This window comes from Vidua chalybeata, chromosome 9 (assembly GCF_026979565.1).
Source record: "Vidua chalybeata isolate OUT-0048 chromosome 9, bVidCha1 merged haplotype, whole genome shotgun sequence".
Classification (NCBI taxonomy): domain Eukaryota; kingdom Metazoa; phylum Chordata; class Aves; order Passeriformes; family Viduidae; genus Vidua; species Vidua chalybeata.
The window spans coordinates 3,315,418-3,336,608 of NC_071538.1; the positions used below are offsets into that span (position 1 = coordinate 3,315,418).

A 21,191-nucleotide genomic window follows, 5' to 3' on the forward strand; every position below is an offset into this window, starting at 1 on the left:
AAAAAAAAAAAAACCAAGAAGGAAAATGCTATCTCATTTGCTAGGAAGTATTTTGTGGTGCTCTATCTATTGCAACTAGATGTTCTAGAGACGAAAAGTGTGGAAAGAGTCAAAACAGACTTCCCAGGTGAACAGAGTGGATGATGGTGACCCACTGGATGGAGCTCAGGAACCCCTGCAATCCACATGACTGAGAGCACAGCAGGGAAAGGGCTGCTCTGTACCACTTCACTTCCAGTATTCCTCCCCTCAGCATTTACTGGCAGGCAGCTTGGGTACTGGATAAAGGGTATAATGAGTCCATGCAGGAGATTTTATAGCTCAAAATGCCACCTTAGGCCCTATTTTACTGCACACAGACCAAACCCTCCTCCACAAATAAAGCCCTATGTCCTGAAGCATACACTGATTCTGCACATGGCAGAGCAGCCCCAAAGGTCTCTCCCATATTGCCATGTAACAGAGCTGTTCTGCTTCTGGAGCTGGGTGCAGGAGGAGGGATTTTTAAATCCTAACCTTAACTATTGACTCTTATCTTCTTCACAGGTGTTTGCAGAACTTGTACTGCTTTCTAAAAGAGGATATAAAGTATAAGCCTTCTTACATTAAGATCTTCAGCTGAAGAGATCAAATTACATAATGGGAAAATACACCCACTAACACCAAGCCTTGGCAATTCCCAGGAATTTGTCTGCCTGTCCACATCTATGTCTGCATTTCAAGTTTGTTAAAAGCAAAAGCTTTGAAAAAGCAATATAAACCCAAGTGGGTATTACACTTACCAGACTGTGTCATAGATAAAGATTCATCAGACCAATTGTGAGATGTCTGGTGGGACTTCATAGGTGAATGTAGCTGTCCTCTAGTTCTGTGGCTGCCTTTGCTGGAGTCTTGCTTTGATACAGATATGCTGCTTTTGGGAGGAGACTGAGAGAAGAAAAGGATAAATAAGTAACTGCAGTTTGAAAGTAAAAGATCACTGTCATCAGGAGCCACTTACAAGGAGAGAACAGCAGGACAAGAGGACAGATTAAACAGTGGTACCTGTACAACAGTCTTAAAAATCTAATCTTTGCTAGACAATGAAACAGTAATACCAAGAGCAGCAACAGCTGACTGCTTACTTTGAGCCTAGATTTCAATAAACCTGCTTAGACTACTCTACTACCACCTAAGTGAACTGACATGGCTCTGACTCACATGGGTTCAATACATTTGTGTCATCTGCAGCAACAGGAACTCCTACTAAATAAACTAATAAAATTAACCACTTCATGTAAGGGTGCAAGACAACATTCTGAATCAGTGAAACAATAGAGCACTATTTTTCTGAGGCCAGGCAAAAACTCAAAGAGCAAATATTCTTCTAAAATGCTTCTTAATGCTTCAACATTATCCTACAAACCTTTAACACACCTTGGACATAACCTCTGGCCCACATTAGACATTTTATTATTATCTCCTCAGCAAATTTGCCAAGAAAGTATTTGTAGTAAGTCTAGATAAGCAGTTCTTTTACCCCACAGACACTGAATTTTCTGTCTTATAGAGCACAGGGCAAAGTTATCAGGATGAAACTCATCAAAATTATCATCCAACTAGAAATAACAATTGGAATAGAACAATAAGGCAGAATTAAGCAGCAAGCAGACACCATCTGAAACCCTAAGGACTGTGCATGAGGTTACAGGTCTGCTTCTTCATCCCATAGCTACACTTTGGGATACATTACTTGCAAATAAGGCAAAGTGGAAAACCAGAGCATAGCTTCCATGGCCTGAAAGAATTTATACAATGGCAACAAGCTAGCCTACAGCTAATTCACACTGCTAAACTGGGTCAGTATTTCACCACTTAGCACTGCATACCTACGTGACATATGCAAAATGTTTTGCAAGACTACCCACAATTTAAAAAATATCTAAACTCTGTGCAGAAACAATATCTCCTCAAGACTTCAAAGCACACGTCTGATCACAATGATTACTCACAGTAACGTGAAACGGTATCATAAACACAGAAAACAGATTTGGTTAATAGTGTAATCTCTACTTTGACAACGGGGATGGCTGTACTTGCCACTGCTCTGATAGTAAGAGTACCTAAGACAGAACAGCTCACTCACCAGTTTGCCAGGTGATGTAGAGGATTTGAAATCTTCAGAATAAGCCATTTCTTCATTAATTGTACTCTGGTCTGGGCTTTCTGGCTGTCCATGGCCCATGGGCTCTGATGGGACAGACTCAGCAGCCAGACTGCCAAGATCTTCTGGGATAGAGCTTTCACTATTCAGATGAGAGCAAGAAGGCACTGGAGACTCTTCCTCACTAGCTGTTTCTGAGATTCAATGAGAGAAAAACAAAGCACATGAGAACCATCTTATGTGCAGAAGCTGAAGGCATAAGGTTGAAAGGCAAACTTTCTATGGTGTCTGCAGATAAAGTAGTAACTGCAAGCTGTACATGTCAAACAAGCATTATTTCACTCACCTAGACACCAATGGTAAAATATTTAGCAAGAACAAGCCCGTTTACCAGAGAAGTATGATTTAAAGCATGATTTGTGTTCAAGAAACAACTGGGTGTGGCACTTAGTGCCCTGGTCTAGTTGACAAGGTGCTTTCAGTAAGAAGTTGGATTTTATGATCTCACGAGGCATTTTACAATACAAATGATTCTGTGCATCTGTGAGAACTGCCCAACATTCTCAGTGATTGCTGAATATCTAAAATAAAGAGGTTTTCAGGATATTCTAACATTTTCCAGACAACACACTCTGAAAAGATTATTAGGGAAACCTGTCCTTCCAGTTGACCATACAGAAGCAAGAGTCACTATTAGTCTGAAGAAGTCATGGAGGAGCATATAATCTGCAGGCCAGATCTTGAATTTAGAATTGATTGCTTCCTTTACAGTCGTTGCAGAAAACATTTTAATGTTATGATTTCATTATGAGTCTCTCAAATGGCAACAAACAAAATAATAATTTGGGTTTTCAATATTCCTGTTTACTAAATTCTGCAGCAGTCATGGCATTACTGAGGCAGCCATGGAGAACTATTCAGTGTTTGAGTAAAGGCTGGGGAGAAGGACTTTTCCTTCTGAAGCAGGGCTGTGTGCCAATGTTTACTGGTAGGTACACTCAGTTCTCACTTATTGATAAAAAATCTGCATTTGTACTGAATTTTTGTTCATTGGAACTTACTGATCCACACACATACCATATTTGAAATGTCTTACAATGCCTAAAATCCACATGACTGCTTTCAGTAACAAATGTAATAGGGAATTACTCTGAATTCTCTTTGCACATTCAAAGGATGTGCTGCCTACTTTCAGTAAAGTGGGGAAAAAAGGGAAAATAGATATGATTTTAGAACAATCCCTGAAATCACTTTCTCTCACTGCAATTCAGTTCCCTGTGCTTCAGCATGATCCACTTAGAACTGTAAAGCTGTAGCTTCCAACATCTGGGAATTCAATTTTTCCTCACAATAGCATAATTTATACTAATTACATCCTAGCATACTTTACCACAGCTACACATTTCAAACAGGTGGCATTAACAACAAAGGGAAGAAAAAAAATTCTTTCCATTTTTTGAAAACACAGACAGTGGTAAATGAGCCCCTGACAGAAGCCATCCTCACCAATAGTACTAAAGCTAACAAGAAGAGACACTTTGCTTACTACTGGGGAAAATGGTTTTAACAGAGCAAGTTCAGAAGACTACCAGCAAAAGATCATGTGTGGGAAATTCAGGACTCCTGGACAACTAACTAATATGATTAAGTAGACGCTGTTAATTGTTTACATTATGTACTTCTTTATACATTCTAACTCTACTGCACAGGCTGATCATGTATTTCTTATTGGTGCCTTTGCTTGTTCATGTGTTCTGCAGGCACTTCTCAAAATATGTGATTGATTACAGTCTAGGTGCTTTGCCATCCCCTGTTATCAAGTTCTTGTGGTTTTGGAGTTTCGTTTGTCAGCTTCTTCTTTCTTATTTTAGCACAGTTTATGCTTAGTAACCTTGATGAATTCCAGAAGGCCCTGAGAAAATCCTGATAAGAACAGTAACAAGTGAAATGGCTGGTGCCACTAGACCTTGTAGTCTAAGTTGTTCAGATACATTGCTACAATCATGCCATACTGCAGTATTTCTGCTTTGAAAAACAGAAATACAGTTTAAAAATTGTATATATAAGTGACTGATGGGCTTATGCTGCACTGTTCACTTGGGAGGATACATAGCAAAGGAGAAATACACATTTAACTATGGTGTAAAACGGGCAACAGAGTGCAGAAATTGGGATTCCAAGAGTGTCCGGAAAGCACAAAATATCAGAAAAGGAAACAACTGCAAACCTAAGCAATCTTTTTGTCAAATTATGCTTCACTCTTGCCATATGTGTCACTTCCCCCCAGTTCCCATTACCTTTGGGCTCAGCGCTCTGATCCCCCAGCTCTTTCTTGGCTATCTTGGTTTTGAGCAGCTCTTTGTCCCAGGCAGCCAGAGCCTGCTTTTCCATCCTCCGTATTTCTTCCTCCTCTGCATCCAGGCGCCGTTTCCACTCCAGCAGTTCCTCCGCGTGCTGCCGGCGCTGCATCAGCTTCTGCTCCCGCTTCGTGAGGAACCTGACAGGCAGAGCACAGGTCAATGCCAAACCAGCCAGCCACACTCAGCTCCCAACACCCAGATGCTCCATTGCCACCATTCCCACAATTGCAGTTGTTCAGTTTGTTTTCTAGGATAATATCCACAATAACTGCTATCTCCCAGACTTCTGATGTGCTGCTGCAAAAACCCCACAAATAGACAAGGGTTCTTTTTTCTGCTTGAAGTAATGTCTACATCATACTGCAAAGAGGCTGTTTGTATTAAAAAAAAAATCTTCAAAATCATTAAAATCATATGCACTAAACTAAACAGAAAAAAAGTTCCCAATTTCAGGACACAAAATGTACCCGTGGTATTAAACTGGAACCTTCTAGAAAGCTGTGACTGTTTGAAAAATGAACTTTTCTTTTTTGCTAATCCCTGTGACAGAAAAATTAAAACCTCAGCTGCCCCATCGTTTTTTCCAAGTATGTTATTGTAAGAGAAAATGATTCTGTATTAATAGTCCTCCTGGAGCTTTAATCCTTCTTCCTTTAAGCATCATCTCTATGGACTGGTACACTTGGAGTGTTAATTGTGAGCTGACAGCATCAAGAGAATAATGATGCCAGAATGTTTCTTTCCAGCTACTAACGTATCTGGCTGGTAGTTTAAGATTAAATAAAAATTAAAGCGCCAGCTGAAAATTCGCAGATATTTTCTTTCTGACAAAGAGCTCTTAAGTGATCCATGAAACCTTAGAATTGACAAAACTCTCACAGGATTTGGTAGTTATGAATAGGTTTGTGTGCACACACTTGTTCTCTTTGCCAGCTCCCATCTCATTTCTGAGCACTGAAGTAACCACAGCACTTAACCTTTCAGACAGTAAATTGGAAGCAAGTTCAACATCAATTGCACACACTTCCTCTGGCATGCCAAGTCTAGAGGAGAGTGTCTATCAATATATTCATCTCCTCCACTGAAAGCTTTAAGACATCACAGAATCACACTGTAGAAAGTCCACAGTTTGCCAGCTAGAGAGAGTTTGCCATTGGTACAGAAGCTGTGGTGCTGTAGAAGGCAGACTTCAAAGACTTGTGATGCTTTGTTTTTGTGAATGTCCTTATAATTTTCAAGCCATCCCAAGCACTTAGCATCAAAGTTCTTAAGCTGCAAAGCAGATAATCTCATTTGTGCTTTTTAATCTCTCATGTTTCAAAAAACTCTTATTTACAGAGAGTGGAATGGCCAAGTGACTCATGTGCAGGTCTTGCCTGCTAAGGGACATTTCTCGTTTGCTCACTTAATGTTTGTTCTGTTCCCTGGAAAAGTGAGCTGGCAGTTGCTCAGAAAGGTTGAGATTCAGGTAAGTCCTTCTCTAAGACAGATTCAGACAAAGGGAGCAAGTTATGACATGAAGAGAAAAGTTTCAGAAGCCAGTTAGAAACACTCACAATCTTCTTTCTTTTGGCCAAAAGAAGAGGAGGTGAAAAACAGAAGCACTTCAGAATCTCTGGATCATCTGCCACCTTAAAGCTGACAGATTCCATGATTTTGTGCATAATTTTATCACTTTCTATAGACAAACATCAAACATCATCTAAACTGATGCAAAACTGACAGGCTGGTATCATTAACAGAGCAAACTACCAACAGCAATTGCATTACAAACATGACAGGGACAGTCATGATAATGTTGTGTTTTTCACCAGCACTAGCAGATCTATCCACTCTTACTCTCACACACACAACAGTTCCAATTAGTCCAGCAGATCATGCATGTGGAACTTGTTTAAGAGGTCATTATTACAATGACCTCAATGCAAAAAGCAACTTTTTCTTCTTGCTTCACCTACTGTTTGATTTCATCAGGAAGTTTTGCAGTTTACTGAGTCCTGAGAAAGGCACATCAAGTTGAAATAAAATGCAAGAGAAAGGCTGAAATAAATGGATTCAAAAGAGCAGGACTCCTTAAAAGCAGATGTCAAATGAATTAACCCAGAAGACCACAAACAGGAGAATTAATGAAATTGCCATGAAAATAATTACCACAGAAGAACTACTTAATGAGAAAGATACATCAACAGAAATGATGGAAGAGAAAGAGGATTCCAACAAAAAACCCACAAGAAGAGGAGGATCAAAGCAGCATGGCCAAAGATGCAGACCCTTTTATAACTCTGGGGTTTTAAAGGCCAGAGCCACAAAACAGCAGATGCATTGCCTTAATATTTACTGCAGTCTAGAGGGTTCCAGTTGCAACACCAAGCGTACACATTTATCTTCAAAAGCAGAAAAAAAATTGCAAAAGCACATCTGGCATCTATGCAGCTGGAAATGTGGGGGAGCAATGAGGAAGCAGCAGCACTCAGATTACAGCAGCATGACTTCAAAATCTATTTCTCTGATGCTAACATCACACATTTTATCCATGCATTTCAAATATTAGTACTAACCTACTGCTCTAAACTGTATTTGAACATTTTAAGGTATATTGACTGTAAGCCCAAACTATGAGGTTTCAGCAGATATTCTGCAGTAGTAACCAGACAGTGGGAGCAAAGTGAACTGTCTGTTTGCCACTCAGAACATAGCAGGAATAAGAAATTAGAATCCTGGAATGATTTGGGTTAGAAGGGACATTAAAGATCACCTAGATTCACCCCTCTACCATAGGCAGGGACTCCTTTTGCTAGACCAGGTTGCTCAAAGCCCCTGCTGACCTGAACACTTTCAGGGATGGAACAGGTTGCTCCTCTGGGCAACTTGTGCCAGTGCTTCACCAACCTCACAGCAAAGAACTTCTTCCTCATATTTAATCTAGATCTAGCCCCTCTCAGCCTAAAACCATTACCCCTTGCCCTGTCACTACAGGCCCTGGTAAGTCTCTCTCCATTTTTCTTATAACCTCACTGTATATGCTGAAAAGGCACAATAAGGTCTCCCTGGAGTCTTCTCTTCTCCAGACTGAACAAGCCCAACTTTCTCAGCCTTTCTTCATAGGAAAGGTGTTTCCTCTCTTTCATTTTTTTGTGGCTTCCTCTGGACCTGCTCCTACAGGTTCATGTCCTTCTCACACTGGGGACCCCAGAGCTGGACACTGGACTGCAGGTGGAGTCTCACCAGAGTGGAGTAGAGGGGTAGAACCACCTCCCCTGACCTGCTGTTTTTCCATGCAGCCCAAAATTGAGCTGGTTTTCTGGGCTGCAAGTGCACACTGCAGAGTCATACCAAATTTTTTGGTCCATCAGCATCTCCAAGCCCTTCTCTGAAGAACTGTTCTCAATGCAGTCACTCCCCAGACTGAACTGATAGCAAGGATTGTCCTGACCCAGGTGCAGGGCCTTGCACTTGGCCTTGTGGACCTTCATGAGAGTCACACTGGCCCACTCCTCAAGCTTGTCCAGGTCCCTCTGGATGGCACTCCTTCCCTCCAGCAAATCAACTGCACTGCTCAGCTTGGCGCTGAGGGTGGAGTGATCCCCCTGTCTATGTCATTGATAAAGATCTGCAAACAGATTTGCAAGTGTCAACCATGTCCACTGCTGAAGAACCTCTGGAATTTCTAGGACTGAACAGAGCATGCTCTATCAAAGAGTCTATCACTGGAGAAATATACAGTTACCTGACCAATTGGTTGTAGATATACAGCTGGAATTTGGGGTGGAGGTTGGGAAAACAGACACTGAGAGAGGCCCAGTGGTGAGACGTAAAGACAGAGAAGAAGTAGTGAACAGGAGAGCAGTGTCTACAAAATAAGGAGGGAGAGTTTAAAACTAAGATAGCAATTAAAGCAGAAAGAATGAGAAAAGGATAGCATCTGGCAAAGAACCTTAAAATCAATTGCATTTAACATTGTATAGTTAATACCCAACATCTGCAGTACAAAAACTATACACTGTTATGCAGAAGGTTATAGAACATACAATTAAAACACTTGGTTTTCTGTTAATGAAAGACAAGCTACTTTCACACTGTTGTGTTTTTCTTTAAATTTTGGAGAGTTTTATTACTTTGATGCAGATTTCCACAGGCACCAGTTAACACACCTCAGCCTGACCCTTCTCATGCTAGTCTCTCAAGAGAGTGTGTTTATTGGTATTAAAGAGCATGCTGGTTGTGCAATATCAACAATTTGCTGGTCTGAAACCTTAAACACATTTTCTTCACTTGGTGAAACCTCAGTAGAATTATTTCTACAGTAAGGTAAGCACCAGTGAAAGAGCAAAGAAAAAAGAGATTAAACATTTTACTTTTAAAACATGGACAGTTCCAGATATACCTGCCATTCACATTATAGCTGCTAACTGGGATTTTTTTGCAACAAAGTACAGACTTGATCTCAGAATACTCATATATTTCATTTGAAGTACTAACCGCAGAAAGATAATACCTATTGGTTTTTTTTTTAATCTACATAACTTACAGCTCTGCTTAAAATGGTATTTAAAAGTATTACCATTTTAAGCTAATTCCTAATGAATTATCAAATTTATTGAAAAATACCATGCTCCATTTCGCTCTATCAACTGCAATGCAAGCTAAGAAGCACACCAAGGAAAAGCACATGAAAATAAGCATTTAATTTGTTATTGCAGATTATCATTAATGCTGCATATGCAAGGAAAGCCAGGGGAAAGTCGTAAATTCTCTTTGACAGAGCATGCTCCTGTTCACATGCAGGCTGCACAGACTAATCAGTTAAAATGAAAACAACTATTTATTAATTCCCCTTTTAGCACAAGGCAAATATTAAAGCTGCCTCCTAAGTAAGGAAGCCAAAGGATTTCCAGCTTGCTGTGGAGTACAGCAAATCCAGCATAGCAGGCTTTCCCAACTCCTTCCTCTAGTTCCCTTGTATTTATCATCCAGCTTCTTCCCTTGAGCCCTATTTCCCACCCTGATTTCCCCTCAAATGGCAGCTTGATATCATTACCCCCCAAACCAAACATCTTACTGCCATTTTTGTGTTTTACAAATCAAGAGATTAAAAAAAAGATACCAAGTCAGCACAGTTTTTCAAGCAATAAGCACGGCTATCACTACCAAAACACCTGCCAAAGGTGTGCAAAAACTGTACAAGAGGGAAATCAAGTTTTAGAGAATTATTTATGCTTACACAAAATATTTCCTCCTTCGAGCATATACAACAATCCAAGACTTTTAAAACCACAAAACAAAAAAACGCATGACCACACAAATCACACACAATTTCCACTTGTTCTGCCTAAAAGTAATTGTTCCATCTCAAATCTTGGTATCCAGCTTTTGAAAAGTATTCTCCAGGTGAGTAATATTTCCAGCTACATAAAATAATAATCAAATAATGACTAAAATATCTTTAAAGGTAGAACATACTTTTTATCTGCTACTATCCCTTGTAATATATGTCTTTATGCCATTTTAAGTGTTGCTTAGAAATGAATGTACTTTGAAGAAATGAGATTTCAAGAACAATATTGGCAAAGTCAGTAGCTGATAAAAAGTAGCAAAGGAAGTCTTGAAGATACAAGTATTTGTCATCTTTTTTAGTATTAATACTGTATCTCAAAATTTGTAAGCTGCAGATTGTTTTTTATAACCATTTGAAATTTGTTGAATTTGTTTGTGGGGAAAAAAAATCAGATAAAGACCCTCTTTTAACAAAAAAATAAGATTAGAAGAAAAAAAATTAGTTTCTTGAAACCCTAGAAGTCAGCATGGCCTACAGAACACATGCTTTTCAAGTCCCTATCTTAAGTAGTTTACCAGCCTCAAAGATACTTTGAGAATTTGCCACTATGATGATGGGGTGGTTTTCATACAATTTGGAATCCCAGGAATTTAGTTTTAGAAATATGACACATCAGAAACTTTTAATCATCGGTGATTTTGGCTGTTCAGTCTATCAGATGCCACCAGAGGAGTCAGAATAAAACAGCAATCAACTCAGGCTAGACACAAAGGCCATGAAACTACAACACGTTTTTTGAGTTTTTCCTACTCACACCAAAGCCTCCCTAACTGCTCTTGGGTTTTATTTTCATCATACTCAAATACATGCACGGGTGGGAAAGGTGCTTCTCAAATGACTGCAAGCAAACAGGCTGCCAAGGAGACAAGGACAAGTGGCCTTCACATGGCACTGCTTGCTTTGGGATGTTTTATCCAGCTGTGTTTGGAGTCTCAAGAGAAAACACATTCCAAAGATCACCCACACAGACTGCAGCGCAGTGACTGTCTTGGTTCTAAGCTCAAAAGAATTGTTTAAGCAAAGACTGTTTCTTGTGGCAACTGGCAGAAGCCAGACTTTCAATGAATTAGTCTCAAATAAGAATTTAGGGCTTCAAATTAATGAGCACAAGCAGGTAAAGTGTTTGGGATGTTTCTTGCACACAAAGTAATTGCTATACTGAAAGGATGCAGAAACTATTTTTTAGCTAAAACATCTTCATAGGCAAAATCAGGAGATTAATTTTAGGTTTTCAGACATAGGAACTGCACACAGATTTTGTTATTTCCTCTGGAACCTAACAAACATTTTCAACATTCTTCCAAACTGTAAACCACATATATTCTCAGTCACATACATATCACCTCCACTAATAAAGAAAATATTTAAAGAGTTCATCCTAGGTGATTTTAATGCAATCAGAATTAAAATTCAGCAGCTGGATAATTAGATAGAACTCGCATACCTGACAACCTCAGTGTCTTTCTGTGAGCCAGATCTGAGACTCAGTTACTAGTTTTTGCATAAGATAATGGCTGTTACAAGTTACATTTCAACTCAAATAAAAATTGCCACTGTAATTCTAGAGTCTCACTCCCTATATATTTTTACTCTTTAAGGTTAAAGGGGAGATACAAAATACAGGCACCATTTTGACCATTTGACTTCAGGCCTCTCATTGCAAGAGAAACTCTGACAGGATGTGCTGTGAAGCCACAACCTGTCCATATTCCTTGTACCTACAAATATCAACATTTGTTAAGTTGATGTGCTTTTACCACCTCAATCAAGTACAAAAAATATTAAACCAAATCTTCTTCAATAAAACCTCGACCACGTGGTCTACCATAATGTTTGAATCATGCAAGAACTGTAGCCTTTAAATTATTATGTTCAAAGATTAATATAGTTTTATTCATGCTTCCAATCAGCTGTTTTTCAGGCAATTCAGATCAAAGTGTGATATCAACACCACCGATATTTCTGATGTCCATTTTTAGTGCAGATGTGGGACAAACCAACTTGTTCCATTAAAATAGCAAACTTTATTAAAAGAAAAAAAAAGATATAGTTACTTTTCATCCATTCTGCTGCGCATTTTTTTAAGTTTCTGCATAATGCTGCTGGTCTCACTGCTGGAGATGGAGATTGGGGAAGGGCTGCGTGTTTCTGCCCCAGTTGGAAGTGGGCTGGAACCATTACTCTGCTTGATGTCATCCTCACTGGGAAGCTCCTGCAATTAAAGGGTTAAAATAAAAACAACCCATTAAAAGACTATTCCAAAATCCTTTATAAATGGTGTTAATTTGTGTTAATTTAGCTTGTAATCTCTACACTGCATGAAATACTGCTTCAGGTAAGTCTGTCCACTTGCAGATTTAACTTCATAACCTCGTTTTTGTTTGATACACAGCTTTTAGCACATCCTTTCTATCCATAATTTAAGTTTTCCCCTAACTGTATCCAGAACAAAAAAACCCCAAAAAACCCCAAAAAACCAAAACCAAAACAAAACAAAACAAACAGCCCCCCAAAGCAACAAACCACCAGAATTCAGTTACCCAAACAGGAAATCAATCTTTTCTACAGTACTACTATTAAACTTGTGTCTTCTCAAATAAGGAGGCAAGTAGAGGCAAGAAACTTAGCATAATTACCCTAACACACACAGCAGGAAGTCTTTGGCTTAGTGCTTATATTTAGTACTTTGGGCATGACAAATAATCAAACAAAAATTAAAGCCTGAGAGATCTAAGCATCAAAAAACTCACATTCCCAAAGTCATTAGTTCAGTGTGAGAATGAACAAACACATCTACTGTGCATTTAAAACATTTTTTAACTTCTCCAAAGGCATTTCCTTAAATGATGGTCTAAAGACATTAAACATAATTTGCTGAGATAAAGGGGCGAGATCACTTCAGGCAGACAAAACTTCCAAGTGACAGGGCCAATCTAGTAGCCTTCCATGCCTATAAACACTGAAGCTGCATGGTGAAGAGGGAAGGAAGACACCAGTTTCTGTGCTGAACACTCACCAGCTTGTTTTCTCCTGCAGATTTCAGTTTTTCCTGCAGTTTCATCGTAGTCTGACGGATTCGCTCAATTTCCGCCTGCTGTTTAAGGATGAGCTGCCTCTCCTTCCGAGCAGCCTTGTTCGCCTCCTGGAGACGTTTAATTTCTGCCTTTTAGGTGTAAAAGGTTCAGCATGAGAACACTGACAGACTTCTCTCAAGAACACACTCAAAACTGCCACAGTGCCCTTCCTGTGGGTTTGATGTGGCTGCAGTTACACGAGGAAGGAACTAGGCTGAACTTGAGTAGCAAAGAACTGGAGATCAATTAATACTTCAGAGTCTCAATCATGAGATTACAGATAGAGAACAGCATACTGAATATGACTGAAATGCAAATAAAACTTACAGTAAGAAATACCGCTGGTTATCCATTCTTATATTTACAGTGTCTGAAACCTTTAATGGGTACACGTCTTTCAACAGGACTTTCCTAGAGGGCATCCCTTACCTTTTCCTGCTGTAATCTCAGCAGCAGACCACGCTGCCTCTTTCGAATAGGAGGCATCTTATCATCCTCTCCCTTGTCTCGCAAATGCCTGCAAACAGATTGAAAGAAAAAAGTATAAATAAAGTAATAAGATTACTTTATAATAATAAATAATAATAAAGTAATATTAAAAAAGTGCACAACAGGCCAAGTGAAAAAAAAAAAAGAAGCTTATTTTTCCTATTCTACAGAAGGTTATGTAACTTAATCCTTGGCACGCTCTATGATGGAATATTTTGCAGCATTTAGTCAGATAGGCACAGTAAAAAGGCCAGTGCAGGTAATAGGAGATCACACAAGAATGGGCAGAAGCTCTGCAGAGGTAGCACATTCACTATTTGAGAAACACAAAAGGAAGCACACTTGGCTCACTACCTAAAAATCCTTTGTCAAATCCACAATTACAAGAAATTGTAAGAAAATGTCTGCTGAACAATGGTACTCTCATGCAGAGAAAATTACTGATTAAATCTGGCCACTGCTGTTTACTAGTATCAGTGAGTACTTCCAAGTGGACTTCAGGACAAAGCATATCTTAGATTGGAAACAAATCACTAAGTACATCGTGTATCCAGATTCACAAAACGTGGCCTGAGTCAACTAAAATGACTTCAGATACACATCAAGCAAAGAATGGTCAAACTCTTTGACAGTTTTATATCTTCCTGAATTATTATGTGTAGAGGAATGGTTGGCACCTACCTTCTCCAACTGACAACACACATCTGCTCTTCTACTGTTTCAGTGAAATTCTTAATCAAACCCCATTCAATGTAAATATCAAAGCACATTTCTAAATTGAGTTCTGTTCTTTCCAAGTATCAGTAGCAACTGTACAGAATACTGATGTCAGAAGATTAGTTCAACCATTAATACTTTAATAAGGGAGCAGTAAGGTGGAAACAAAACCTTGAAAAGTCAAAGGAAATGGTCAGTCAGCAGTTATGTATATTAAGAGCTGCCTTACTTTTTCTGGTGTTCCAGCCATGCCAGCTCAGCCTTGGTCTTCTCTTTGAGAGCCTTCTCCCGGAGCCGGAGGAGCGAGGACTGATGAGCTGCTCGCATTTCCTCCTCTTTCATGTACTGTCTTACCATCTCCATGGTAAACTTAGAGAAACTGTCTTGCCCCCCTGAAAATGGCATGCTTAGCTCCTAGAAGGAAAGATAAAGTTGGCACAAAAGCACAGAAATGCCATGGCTTTTTTTCAGTTGCAAAGTGCATGTCTGTGTGTGTATATACACAGATAGACAAAAATAGATGCAGGAAGGGAAGCTGTTTTTTCCATGAGCTTTGTGCAGTCCAGCTATTTTTGCCCTGTGTGACAGTTTTGGGAGGTCCCCACTCTGGCCAGAGAGATGAAGCATCATCTTGTATTTCCTAGCTGTGTGTTAGCATAGTTGGAAGACTTAATCCACTTATAAAACCTGCCTCAAAAAGCCACTCCTCCTAAGCCACAAGGAAGAGGCCTGGATGGATTGTTTCATAAGTCATCACACTTGTACAGCAGTGACATACAGCATGATTCACACAGCTCTCTGTTTTGAGATGCTCAGAGAACCACAAGGAGGAAAAGAACCCTCAACCATGCAAACACAGCTAAAAACAGCTCACTCAAAGCTTATCAGCTTAACCATGTCTAAGTACATTTTCATCATACTCAAATACATGCACGAGTGGAAATTTGCTTCTCAAATGACTGCAAGCAAACAGGCTGCCAAGGAGACAAGGACAAGTGGCCTTTACATGGCACTGCTTGCTTTGGGATGTTTTATCCAGCTGTGTTTGGAGCCTCAAGAGAAAACACATTCCAGAGATCAGTTAATTTAATTTAACTTAAATATGGTTGCCTCATCTACCTTGATAGATGACAGAGCTGTTTTGTCTGGGGACATTTCCTCATCAGAATCATCACGACTGCCCCGCTTCTTCTCCAGATTATTTCTGCGATGACTCTCAGAGGGCAGCAAAGACCGAAAAGATTTTTCTTCAATCTCATCCTCTGTCATGGACTCATCAAATTTCAGGGAATACTCTGTTGCAACAGAAGCAGAATCTGAGGGAGAAATCAGGGAAGCTGCTTTCTACTCAGTTTTGCACCATGAATGCAATTTTAGTCTGTCTCATCTCACTAATGTTAGTGGGGTCAGAAAGACAGGGAGGTAACTAATGTAGAAAAATGGGTGTTTAGGAAAGAGTGATTTTGAGTTAGAAGACATATGTTATCCAGCTTTGAGAGACCTAACAGATTTGTGTACACAGGTATAAACACATCTGGAGTTGCTGAAACATTTGGTGTTGTGCCTGCAGGTTCAGCATGTGAGCATGTGGCTAAGCTAACACAGCAGAATCTCAAAAGTTCCCATCTCACTGTGCCATTCTGTTACCTCTTCAGAGACTACAATTCACCTGGGTCTCATCTTTCTTCACACACTTTCCATCATTTATTTCAGAAATTCATTCTGAAACAGCACCACCCTCCCTCCCTCCCCCCTCATCACCTTCAGACCCATCACACACCAGCAACAGAGCCAACCTTTTTCATCTGGCAGGGACAAAACACTGTCACTGGGCAAGGAATCATCTGCAGCAGTCTGAGCCTGCTCTTCGATACTGCTGGCTGTCTTCTCACGACGGGAAAGCTTTTTCTCATTCTCCTTAGAAGATGGAACTGAAGGGCTCTCCTGGCGGCTGCTGGTACTACTGTGTTATCCAGAGATTATTTTTTTAAAAATACTTTGCACATTTCAAAATACTTACATTACATTACTACTGTACACACCATGATTAACATCACAACAACAAACAACATGCAGAGGGTTTGGTTTTGGTTTTAAAATGCAGTTTGGCTACTTTAAAATTCCAAGTTTCATCAAACTACTGATTGTTGGTTTTATTCTAGCTTAAAAGCCATGTGGTCTGAAGGTATGTACATCCTTTACCTGGCAGTGAGTAGTAATGATAAACAAATGCAAACAAATCTTCTTTCAGATTTTAGAAGATTGAGTAAGTCACAAATTCTGTTTTAGAAGTTAGGAGAACTACAGAGGACAACGTTTTTTCAGTTCAAGATCAGAGAAGGGCTGTGAGAAACTTCATGGGACCTAACTAGCTCAGGTAAGTGAAGAGGATACAAAAAGCTTCTTACCTCTGATCATGAACCTTTGATCTTGAGGACTCAGAGTAACTATCAAACATTGGTGAGTATGTCTGTTTTGAGTCACCTGTCTCCTCTTTACCTTGTGATATGGCACCAGACTCACATTTCCTGGAAATGAGAAGCATTTGGGATAAATCTGCATTGTCTTAAACATAGGAGTAATACAGTTTTCATGAGCTTTCGTCAGTTTACTAGAAGTAATAATAGCTAAAATTTATGCTAAAAGATTTCCTAAAGCTTAAACTAGGTTAAATCATCCCACAAAACATTTAGATTATCTTTTTCTACTCTTTTTATGTAGAGTTTCACAGAACCAGTTAATGTCACATTTGTTGTGTGTACACTACTAAGGGCATAAAGATAGAATCCAAGCTCATCTTAAATACTCATTATGACATCTTAACATTTTCTGCAAGAATAGGTGAAGCAAAACCTAACAAATCTTACTTCCCCACTCCCAAGATGTGAAACATTAAGGCAAACCTGTTTGTATCAGCTCGGGCCCTCAGCTGCTTCATGAACTCTGAATGGTGCTGCCGCTGGTGGTCAAACAAGGTGGAGACTGGAGCAGCTGGGGCACTGACAGTGTCCCGTGCTAACTCTGTCATCTGAGTACAGCAAAAACATGGGAATACAGTGAGCTTATCAGCATCAAAATGCTTCTGGAAGAGAAAATAATCATTCTGGCAGGCAATTCAGTGATTTGTAACAACTGTGTAACACATGGGGTTACAATGGTTTGTAACAACATATCACTTCTGGTGGTAAAGTGGCATACTGCTCTGTGAATACATATTCCTCCATACTCAATTCCTTTACACATAATAAATTACAGTGTACATTCAAAAATATTCCCAGCACGTTGGTGACAGGTGTTTCCACTGCTGCATTGCAGCTAAAAGAAATGGCTGCTCAACTGAGTACCTGGAGTCACTTGTGAACAGAGATGGAAAAACTACTCTGCTGACCCAGCATCAGTAACCAGGTCATCCCCATCAGCCTCTCCACGAGCACCTCTTATGCTCAGACTTCAAACTTCAATCAAAACTTGAAGAGATTAAAACCCTACACCAAATAAAAGCTGTCTTCTCTGTTTTGTCTCCATTATTTCTTAACTGGCTTTCACCCACTTCAGCTCTAAAAACTACAACTGTTTGCTTGTCTTTATCCAAGACTTCACTACCTACTCTCAATGACCAATACACTGCATGTATTTGAGGTGTCCGAGCTTTTCTGCTCCTTTAACCCATTCTTGTCTACTCAAAAATTATTTAAACTTCATACACTTGGCAGAGCCCAGAGCAAGTACATCAGTATTATCCTACAATTCCATTACTCATCATAAAACCAGCCTTAGTGAGCACCAACATGTGCATGAGCTGTGAAGAAACAATTCTGTTCACACTCATCAGCCTTTTGCACTCCATCCCATAATATTGACCCACAGTCACTGTGACTTCTAAACTGTGATGGACTAAGAGCATTTCTTGGTTACTGTGTTCCTTATTCATGTTTGAAGCAGCTGCTACATACTGGAAACAAGAAGTATAAAAACTGATGAAGTGATATAAAAACCTGAAAACTAATAAATATTCTGTATAGCACAAGAAGAACAAAGAGATTCAAAACGAGGAAACTTCTAACTCTGTACCAAGTCAAGAGCTTTGCTGAAGATTCTCCCTTCTCTTTTTTTTTTAATTTTATTTGTTGTTGTTCTACCTTCAGCAGTAAGCAAAATTGCAATTCTCTGCTTTTCTAATTTAATTTGCACATGAAACAGATACAGGATCAATTCTTGATGGAGAGGAGCTCTTACAAACTGAAGATGCTGTGTTCACTGTCATCAATCTGTCCTGGGAGAACAAACTTCTTAACAGTTCATTAACTGGAAGATCATAAGAATATGGAACAGGGATTTAAGGCTGCTGATTGACTCCTAAGTAATGATGCCAGAGCAGCTCCTTTGAAGTCCTATCATTTGTCACATTATGGAAGTGAAGAAGTTGTACCAAGAATGACACCAAACAGAAAATAACTTAAAAGGCAAAAAAGTATTCACAGTAGTAAAATGGCTTTTCTCTCTCCCTGGAGCCTCACCTCACGGAGCTGGTGAGTTGCATCTGTAGAGAGCAGTGCAGGTTCTGCCTGCTTGGCTGCAGCCTTGCACGGCGGCTCCTGCCCAGCCTCCTGCCGTGACTGGACCAGCTGCTGCAGTGATTCTGCATGGACCTATGCAGAATCATAGAACTGAAGATATAGAAGACTGAAGACATAGAACATAACTGAAGACATAGAACAGCCAGTTCAGTTCTTCAAAATGGTCTGGCTATAGTAACTACAGATTTATTTCTCAAAATCTGGCAGAAAAAAGTTTGAAACAGGCCCTTGAGAGTTTATTTTAGCTGTATTAAACCCTTTTGGTACTTTCATAGGTTCACAGGTTCAAATTAAGAATACTTGTAAGCATACATTTACTTAAAACATTTTGCCTCTTACACACTCTATATTTTTGAAGGGCAGCCTTACCTGAGCTGCCTTCTGCTTTGCCTCTTCCAGTTGTCTCTGACTTTCTAAAGTTTCTTGTTCAGCCTTGATTTTCCAAAGAGCCAAGTCCTGTTCATGGCGCTGCTGTTGTGCCTACAGATCAGGAAAACAAGTTTTAACCATGCAATTTAAACATAATGATGTGATTTGCTTAGCCACTGGTTGCAACTACCTTCTTAAAGATCTCGATCTACTCTGCTGGGGGTGTCTCTTCTGCTTGAAACAGAATTTTCAACCCACTGACCCTCTTCCTTTTTGAGGCAATGCACATTCCCCATACTCTTCCACCACAGTGCAGAAAGGAATTCAGGAGATCAATTAATTCAACAAACTAGAATAAACAATCTTGTCAACATAAGGAAACTTCAGCCAAAAATATTGTTTTTCTGGAATAAAACAAATCATCCAGCCCAAACAACTACACTGCATGGCATTGAAACTCAACATCAATCCCAGTAAACAATCATGCTTTTATCTGAGGAACACAACCAAAACAGTGATTGCAGCTAAGAGTTTATTAATGACACATTCCAGAGTATCTACTTCCTTGGTGTCAACTTAAAATAAGAAAGATAACAGACATGCATCCTAAAAAATGGCCATTATCAGAGATGTCACCTCATGCCCATTACAATTTCTCTGCACTGCTAACAAAAGCTTAACTTGCCCTAACTTGATTAATTGTTTTTGCAAACAAACAATAAAAGAAAAAAAGAGAGAGGTTAAGACAAAGAAGTATTTCTCCACTACCTTGAGAATCTGAGCCAAAGAAACACTCTCCTGTTGGGCGAGGGAAATGCCTCGTACCCGCTCAAGATCCGAGAGCTGCCGCACGGACTCCTCGATAGCGCTCAGGTAGTTCAGCTCTGCTGACAGACGGTGCTGCAGCCCCGCGGGGGAGAAGCGCATGCACCCTGCAGGACAACAAACACTGCTCACCCTCACAGACCTCACTGTCCCACACCAAAAACACAAGGAAAAACGCTGTAGAGCTGCTCTGGCATCAGCATGGTTTTTACAAACACTCACCGCTTGCTGAGGCTGCTCCTGCTGCAGTCCTGCTGGTTCCCAGGCCCACGTCAGGGAAGGCCACGTTTGGCTTCAGCCCTGGGGCTGTACCTCCAGAAAAGCCAGAAGGTGACTTGACTCTTTCTGCTGTGTTGCCTACAGAATCCAACTGCAACATTTTTTGGGAGCCAGAAGATGGGGAAGAAGTCGGTGTCTTCTGTGGTCTTCCCTTGTCTGAGAAACTGACAGTGAAACAAAAACCAAAAGGAGTCAAAAATTCTCTTAGTCCAGCCATTTGATAAAATAAAGGAATAACCTTGTTCTTCCATTTCTACACACAAACAGATCCATGCAAAGGGCACAGTCTGTTCAGTTTGCAAAGGCCCAGTCTGTCTTCAGGAAATGGCCTCATGAGACGGGTTTTGTCCCTAAATCCCAGTTCAGAGCTAAATTTCTAGAGCACCCTATTTTTCCCCAATTATTAAGCCTAGTTAGCACATACACAATTTTTTTTTTTTAAATTAACACAGTATCTTCACGTTCTACATGACCAGACAAGCAGTTTCAGTGCCTCCTGTTAGGAGCCTGGCATGAGAAAGTCAGGATGCAATCATGTGCACGTGTATTTTTAAAAAGTGAACAATTTACTATCAGCACATGGATGCAACTGATTGTAACAAGCCACTGCCCTGAGTCTTGAGCTCTCTCCTAAAATGCAATGGAGACCAAAACTTGACTTGAACAATCCTTAAGATACTATGGTAACACTTTTTGAGAAAAGACAGTTCTTTTTTAAACAGAGAAAATGATACAGATGCTTCTTAAATTTACTATTCCAATTTTATTAGGCTGAAGAGGATTAACAGTGGCTGTTTAAATCCTTTGGTAAGACATTCTGCTTTACTTGGCACGTCTTAGGAGGTCAAAAGACCTTTCAAACCCAAACCTAGATGTCAGCAACAGTCACCAATAGAAGCCAATACCTCAGAATTGCTCTAAACCAACACAGAATGAGAGATCACTCATATTGCTTGATGCTTTTTAGAAAAAAGTGCAGTGAAAACTGAGTGTTTCATAACCACCTTCATTGGGCTAGACAAA

General features: G+C 39.8%; 1 protein-coding gene across 17 annotated transcripts in view; it reads right to left on the reverse strand.

Moving 5' to 3' along the window:
• The window catches only part of CEP350 (centrosomal protein 350), a 77,100-nt gene that overhangs the window by 25,094 nt on the left and 30,815 nt on the right, over positions 1-21,191 (reverse strand). For 13 of the 17 annotated variants that reach the window (XR_008432475.1, XR_008432473.1, XR_008432474.1 and 10 more), the window contains exons 16-30: positions 20,112-20,332; positions 19,833-19,996; positions 19,065-19,175; positions 18,636-18,767; positions 17,022-17,200; positions 16,527-16,646; positions 15,915-16,081; positions 15,238-15,434; positions 14,348-14,532; positions 13,342-13,429; positions 12,855-13,001; positions 11,893-12,050; positions 4,441-4,640; positions 2,126-2,337; positions 783-927 (exon numbers count right to left, since the gene is read on the reverse strand). Coding sequence is in view for 11 of the 17 variants with exons in the window: in XM_053951159.1 (XP_053807134.1) it covers positions 783-927; positions 2,126-2,337; positions 4,441-4,640; positions 11,893-12,050; positions 12,855-13,001; positions 13,342-13,429; positions 14,348-14,532; positions 15,238-15,434; positions 15,915-16,081; positions 16,527-16,646; positions 17,022-17,200; positions 18,636-18,767; positions 19,065-19,175; positions 19,833-19,996; positions 20,112-20,332 (2,426 nt within the window). In the remaining 6 variants the exon portion in view is untranslated. The remainder of the gene's footprint in view (positions 1-782; positions 928-2,125; positions 2,338-4,440; positions 4,641-11,892; positions 12,051-12,854; positions 13,002-13,341; positions 13,430-14,347; positions 14,533-15,237; positions 15,435-15,914; positions 16,082-16,526; positions 16,647-17,021; positions 17,201-18,635; positions 18,768-19,064; positions 19,176-19,832; positions 19,997-20,111; positions 20,333-21,191) is intronic. The other 4 variants (XM_053951158.1, XM_053951157.1, XM_053951155.1 and 1 more) reach the window with 3 other exon arrangements.